At 35.7% G+C, this 7,281-nt stretch overlaps 1 protein-coding gene across 1 annotated transcript in view; it reads left to right on the top strand.

Moving 5' to 3' along the window:
• Nucleotides 1-2,227: 2,227 nt before the first annotated feature.
• Rab3gap1 (RAB3 GTPase activating protein catalytic subunit 1) overlaps nucleotides 2,228-7,281 on the top strand; it is an 85,197-nt gene continuing 80,143 nt past the window's right edge. Inside the window, exons 1-3 of the mRNA XM_027936784.3 lie at nucleotides 2,228-2,269; nucleotides 2,370-2,425; nucleotides 4,924-4,999. Coding sequence (XP_027792585.2) covers nucleotides 2,252-2,269; nucleotides 2,370-2,425; nucleotides 4,924-4,999 — 150 coding nt within the window. The 5' untranslated portion in view covers nucleotides 2,228-2,251. The remainder of the gene's footprint in view (nucleotides 2,270-2,369; nucleotides 2,426-4,923; nucleotides 5,000-7,281) is intronic.

Here is a 7,281-nt window from a genome sequence, read left to right as displayed (position 1 = left end):
GTGAACAAAAAGAAAGCCAAGAAACAACCAATCATCCTTGACTTTACATTCCTCCCTCACTTGCTTTTTCAGCAGCAGTCAATATTTACCATTTGCAAATGGTCTCCTCTTTCAGGTTCTGTGCCATTGCTCTTTCTTTGTTCTTCTATTTCTTGAGCTACTCCTTTCCTTTATCCATTCTCTAAAAATAAAATTCTTTGGGACTTAGTGAAAGGGTCTTTTCTTCCCTTTCTATATTCTTAAATCACCTCATCTGTTTTTGTGATTGAAAATGCCAATACTTATGAATTTATACCTTCACCCCTGGTCTTGCCTCTGAGTCGTTTTCCTCACCTGATTTTTTTTCTCCATAACTGCCCTTAGATATCTTACAAGCTTGCCAAACTTAACATCTGCCAAACTGAACTCTTTGTTTCCAGGCTCCTTTGCAGCCTTCCCTATTGCAGAAACTATCCTCATATGCCTACTTAGGCTAGAAATCTGGAAATTATTATTGATTCCTACATTTCCCTTATTCTTGAATTCAGTCCATAAGCAAGTCCTCTCTATCCTATCTCTAAAATTCCTACCAAATCTGTTTACCTCGTCATCCTAGTCACAGCCTTTGCACATTCTGTCTAAAATTCTCTAATAGTCTCTAGCTATTTCTACTTCTTTTTTTGCCCCCTTCCCATCTATTATTCACATGGCATTCGTACTTCTGCAAAATGTAAATTAGATTACATTGCTCTCTTGCTTAAACATTCTAGTGACCTTCATTACACTTCAAATATAATCTATCCCTGGTCTAGAAGACCCTGTTTGGTCTGGCCCATACCTCTCTCTCCAACTTCATCACAGAAGTTGTGCTCTAACTGCAAGACCCTTGTTCAGTTCAAAAGACAGAGCAGATTTTCCTACCTTCCAATCTCTAGACATGCTCAAATCCTTCCCCACCCTTGACATGGCTGCCTCCTTTCTATCCTTCGGCTCTCTTCCAAGATGCTCCTTGTCAAGGTTACCATTGACCTTTATGTTGCTGATAATGGCACTGACACAGGTGTGAGCACCTCTTCCTGTTCATGTAGCAAATTTCCAGCTTCCCTAATAGGCCCTGAGTTCTTAGAAGTCAGAGATTATATCTACAATATATCTTCGCATTCCTGGAACCTAGGAAAAAGACTGACATGTAATAGATGTTTAATAAATGCTTGTAAATAAATAAAGGTGCAAATTGAGACCTCTTGGGACAGATTACTGCAGTAGTAATTCAGCCCCTCAGTTTTGTACTGGACAGAAACTGAGACATGTGTGCAACATTTTGCATTGGCAATAATTGTTGTCAAAATTCTTCTGACCTTTAGTTTCCTCGTCTACTCTGTCTATACCACCATATCTTTTATGTCCCTAACTTTAAGTCTCTTTATGATGGAAGCTGCATTTACTGGTCTGCCACCTCCAGATTTTCTGTGGGTTGCCAATTTCATTAAATAAGATTTAATTTTAAACAATTTAATTATGAAAAGCTTCAAACATGAAACAAAGGAAATAGTATAATAAACACCCATGTACGTATCACTGGTTTAAACAATTATTGACTCATAGCTTTTATTTCATTCCCATCCCCACTCATTTTCCCCCTTTCATTACTTTGAAGCAAATCTCAGAAAAGTTATCATTTCATCTGGGATATTTCAGTATGTATGAAATAGAATTCTTAACTGTTAGTTGGCAGCCCTTCTGTTCCTTAATGGCTTAAAAGTGAAGCATTAATTGAACAGCATGTTGCTCTTCCCCCAAACCAGATGACTAGTATGATTTTTATTTTATTACTTAACCCAAACAGGATAAGTTCTTTAGGGAGTATGGTGACAGAAATTGGTGGGATTTTATCACCTATTCAGGGCCTGGCAATCAAAAAACAATTTAAACGAAAACAGACCCAATGTATTTTAGGTTTTTTAATACAATCTTATCCACATGAATCTAGGACTTTGTTCTACCTTCCTTCTGGTACTTTACTGTAATCATTTACTGTACAGAAAATTTTCAAATATCATTAAGCCAGCCAGACAGAAAGGTAGGGAATACTAAATTCTTATCCTAGGAAAAAAGAGCATTCTCTAGTCTAAGGAAGCTTCATCATCAGAAGGCTGGGCCTCAGGGGCGGGGCCTTGGCGATACTCCGCCCACTATCCCTCACTGCCCTCCGCCCCTCCCTCTTGCGCTCTTCTTCCCGGCAGTCCTAGCGCCCGACCCGGCGCGCCTCAAGATGGCGGCTGACAGTGAGGTGAGTTCCCTGATTCCTATCTTATGTCACTAAGTTCGCGCCTCCACGTCATCGCTCTGGAGCTCAGTTTTTTTCATTTCTTTCCCTTCCTTTCCCTCAGCCCGAGTCCGAAGTATTTGAAATCACAGACTTCACCACTGCCTCGGAATGGGAAAGGTGAGTCGCATCTCCGGTTGCCAGTACTCTGGGCCCTGGCCTGCCCCCGCCACTTTCCTAGCCCAAACATAACACTTGTGACGCCGCTTCTGTGAGAAAAGTAATACCCGTAGGTCCCGAGTCATCCTTTTTCTGGTTAGATACAGACCTCTTCCGCATCCCGTCTTGACAAGTCCCGGCCCGCCCCAGTCGGCCAAACCCTTGACCGTGGGGCTTTTAGAAAAAGTTTTGTTTACTTTCAGCCCACTTTCACTACACCCTTGCCCACACACAAAAATAGTTGCTGAAACTACCACTACCGTTCCTATTTTCATTCTTGTTTAACGCATTTAATCATTAGCAATAAACTTCGCAGCTGCATTTTTTCTAATGTGGACATCGGTATTCCATTTTCAGGATGAGGCCTTTCTCAAGTGTATTGATGGTGGTCCATCTGCTACACTCCCACCATCTCCATCCCGTCTTTCAGAATAACCTTTTTACAAAGTCTGCATATGGCTTAGGAACGTTTTGATTTAAGTTTTAACAGTTCAGTGAGTGATGTGCCAGGCTTCCTGTGCCTGACAAACTCGGAACAGCTGTATGAGTGGAATTGTTATACCACTGATATTAGTGGAAAGACAGTTTTGTGGAGGAGTGATAGCTTAGATTAAGGTTTCTGTTCGGTATCACAGAAACCCTTCAGTTTTGTCAGTGTTGAGGTCAGTATTTAGATTGTTGAAATTTTGTAATCTTTCTGATTGGGAGGTAAAATTTGTGAACACGTAATTAGATGGCATAGGAAAAAAATATATATTTTTTTTTAAGAGAGAGTGGGAGAGGGAGAGAGAGAGAGAGAGAATTTTTTTAATATTTTTTTTTTTTTTTTAGTTCTTGGCGGACACAACATCTTTGTTTGTATGTGGTGCTGAGGATCGAACCCGGGCCGCACGCATGCCAGGCGAGCGTGCTACCGCTTCAGCCACATCCCCAGCCCCGAAAAAATATTTTTTAAAAATCCCTGTTGGAATAATGATTTGACTTGCAGTGTTCCCCTGACCCCTAGTCACACTGACAAGACTATACTTATCAGGTAGTGTGTCCAGGGTCACGCCAAGGGGAACCCCTCTGCCCCCCACTTAATCCTTATGTTTAAAAAAAAAAAAACCCAAACTGCAAATAGTTAAAATGAATTCCAATTGGCACTTTAACTGTAAAAATAGTAGTTTAAATAGGGATAATGTTTTGGACTTAGAAATTGTTGGAGATAATTTGTAGAAAAGCTAGGAAATTAGCAGATTTGAAAATAGAAGGTGGTGGGGGGGGGAGAAAATAGGCAGTTGAAGCTTAGTGCTGGTGTTTATGGTCCTAGTTAATTGGGAAGCTCAGGAGATTAAGACCAGCTGGGCAAGATAGGGGACCCTAGACAAGACTGATTGGGAAGGGGTTGGTTAGACATGAGAAGGGCTAGACATCTGACTGGCAGGTGAGAATGAACCTTTCTGACTTCATGAAGAAATATTTCCTATTGACAGGAAATAATTAAGATTAATATGGAAGATGAGACCAGGTTGTGGAAAACTTCCAAAGTTAAGTGAAGGAATCTACATTCTATACTTTTGACCAGTGATTCTCAGGTTTTTGTGTGCATTAGAATCATAGATTGCTTGGATCCACCTCAGAATTTCTGATTCTTTAGGTCTGAGGTGGAATCCTAAAATTTGCTTTTAGAACATGATCCCAGGTAAGGCAGATCCTGCTGGTGAGGAGACCACACTTAGAAAAGAACCAATGCTTAAAAAAGTAGTGAGAGAATCTTGATTTTTAGAATGGCCAGGTGAGGTAAAATGAAAGTGAATATCATGACTTGATTCTTAGTTAGGATGGTGATTTGAGGACTGGAGAAAAAGAAAGGAGAATTGTAAGATATTTTAAAGAAGATTTAGATAAATGAATTTGATATGTATGAGAGTGGGGAAAACCAAACATGGAACTGCAGTTTCTTGCCTGAAAGAATAAGTGTCAAAGTGACAGCAGTTTTGGGCCTGTTGAATTTGAAATTGGTATCTTGAAGGTAGTTAGAAAAAAGTAATTTGAATTTAGGAGGGTGGGGTGAGAAAACAGTATTTTGAATGGAAAAATGATCACTTTTCTCTGGTTAAATATTTAAAATATCCTGAAATAGAATATTAAATCCTTTAGTTCTTCATATGGAAACAATTGTATGAGAACACAAAGTAGTAAATTTGTTTCTTGGCTTTTATGCTCTTGTTTGTAGAGTGGGACTGGTATTTTACAGTTCATGAGAAAAAAAGTTAAGACTTTGAACTTCTTTAAAACTTGAGCTAAACAAGATTATTTCTGCTTTTATTATATATCCTTAAATTAGCCTATTAAACTTACAAGCCTTTTATAATCAAAATGTTAAAATAAAAAAATTACCTTTTAAAAGAAATTATATAATAGGAAAAAAATGTGAAGTTACATATTTAGAGAAAGCTTTTTTGTCTTCTTCCTAGGTTTATTTCTAAAGTTGAAGAAGTCTTGAATGACTGGAAACTGATTGGAAACTCTTTGGGAAGGCCACTTGAAAAGGTCAGATCTATTTGCTGCTGTCTCTAAATTAGTATTTACTTTGAAACCTCTGTTTTTAAGCCCTTTGCTATATTTGGCACATTTGAATTAAATGTTTAATTTTAAAGTTATGTATAATCTGTAGATATTAAATGGCTTTTGGAAAAATTTGAATTTGTGGCAAAAGATATGTGTAAGACATTTGTGAAATGTTTTTTAAATAATAAAGCTATATCTATATATATATAAAATGTCATTCTTTGTGAGTGATTTTTGTTTCATTAGAAGTTTACTTTTCTCTTGCCTTATTCCTTGGAATGTTAGAAAAAATTTTTTTCAAAGTTTTTTAGTTGGTCAAAGAAAAATTGTATTTACCAACTTCTGTGTATTTTGTTTATAAGGAAAATTTTTGGTTTTATAACATGCTGTTAATTAACAATATTTTACTAAATTTTTGTGTTTTGATAACCACATACAGTAACCACTTCCTCACCCATTTTAACTTGTTTTAAGAATTTTATGTAAGAATGAAAAAATTATTCAATATTGAGGTAGAACTCTAATTCTAATCAAAAGTACTGATAATTTTATTCACAAACCACACCCAAATGTTTCCTCAAGAATGAATTCTGAGGAACAAACCTAGTTTTTGTTTGATTCACTGAGGGATTCTAACAATTTTATCTTAAGTTTATGTAGGTGTTTAGTATGTTAATTTCATTTGAAGTAAAACTAGTGATTCTTTTTATCATCTATTATTAACTCAATAATAGTTCAACTGCAATTTACACTCTGTAAAGAACTCAATTCTAGATATTTGTAGGGATTTTTAGCTTAGAGCGGCGATACAGAACTTGAGGCTATCAGAAAAAACCAAACATTCGAATGTTTTCTTTATCCTTATGAATATGAGCAGAAAAAGTAACACCACCTATAGAAATCACACATGATATAAAGATTTTTTTGATTATGTAAATTGATTTACTATATTAAATGTTTTTTGTTTAAATTTTTTAATAAAGAGAAAACGTGAAGTTCTCAAACTGTTTTCCCTATTCCACTTGAAACAAATACATAACGATTGATATAGATTCCAGTAAGATTAAAGGGTAGATATAGCTTGGACAGGAAAAGATTTGCATTATCAAAAAAGAGAGTTGAACCAGGTATTTATAAGCCCTAATATTCTTTAATTGTTTGATTTAGGTGCATTTACTGAGTACTGCTATATGCCACGTGGAATAAGTAGTAAACAAAATAAGGTTCATGCTGTCATTGAAGGTAAATTCTAGTGAGGGAAAGAAGTAATAAATAAATAGATCAGATTAAAATAGTAAATTCTAAATTCATTCTGAGATTTAAATTGTCAGTATATTTACAGAAGGTAGCATACTAATAAGTATGTAGTAGAGGCTTAAGAAGTGTTAGTTCAGCTGTTTTCTCCCTACTGAATAGTAGTACATAGATGTGGAATACACAGCTAGACTTCAAAGTGAGCTGTAGAAACAATTACAAATAAGATTAAAGAAAGCATAAATGGCAGGGATTATTTGTCTCAGAAAAGAACGTTTAGATAAAGTTGTAATAAGAGACTTTATATAATATAAAGAAGAATAATTACTAATCCTCTTCCAACTGAAGAGGAATTAAAAGAAAAAGTTTTAAAAACTTGTGGAAATTTTCAAATAATATGTAAAGTTTACAAAATAGTATAATGAACCCCCAAATCCATCACCCAGTTTTAACAGTATTCTGCCATTTCTTATGCTGTAGTATCTCTGTTCAATTCCTTAACCCTACTAGATTTTTAAATAGTTCTTAAAGATAGAATTTACATACATTGTAATATACAAAATGTGACTGCTTAGTTTTAACAAATCCGATGATGTATTCACACTATTACCAAGATGAAGGATGTTTTGTCACCATTAGAAAGATCTCTAGTGACCCTTTCCAGTTAATCCCCATGCCCCCAGGTATCTGCTGTTTTTATTATATACACCATAGATCACTTTTCTTTGTCCTAGAGTTTCATATATAGATGTCTTCTGTTTCTGTGGTTGAATGAGATGGTAGATATCATTCATACTTTTGTTCTACTTTTGGGTTTTTCTGACTACTTTCAAGATTATTATTATTATTATTATTTTTTTTTTTTAATATTTTATTAGTTGTTGATGGACATTTATTTATTTATATGTGGTGCTGAGAATCGAACCCAGTGCCTCACACATGCTAGGCAAGTGCTCTACCACTGAGCCACAACCCCAGTCCAATTATTATTATTATTTTTTAAAGAAACT

Source organism: Marmota flaviventris, chromosome 11 (genome assembly GCF_047511675.1).
Source record: "Marmota flaviventris isolate mMarFla1 chromosome 11, mMarFla1.hap1, whole genome shotgun sequence".
Lineage (NCBI taxonomy): Eukaryota > Metazoa > Chordata > Mammalia > Rodentia > Sciuridae > Marmota > Marmota flaviventris.
The sequence above is the reverse complement of the archived record's forward strand: the minus strand, read 5'-3'. Positions and strand labels throughout refer to the sequence as shown.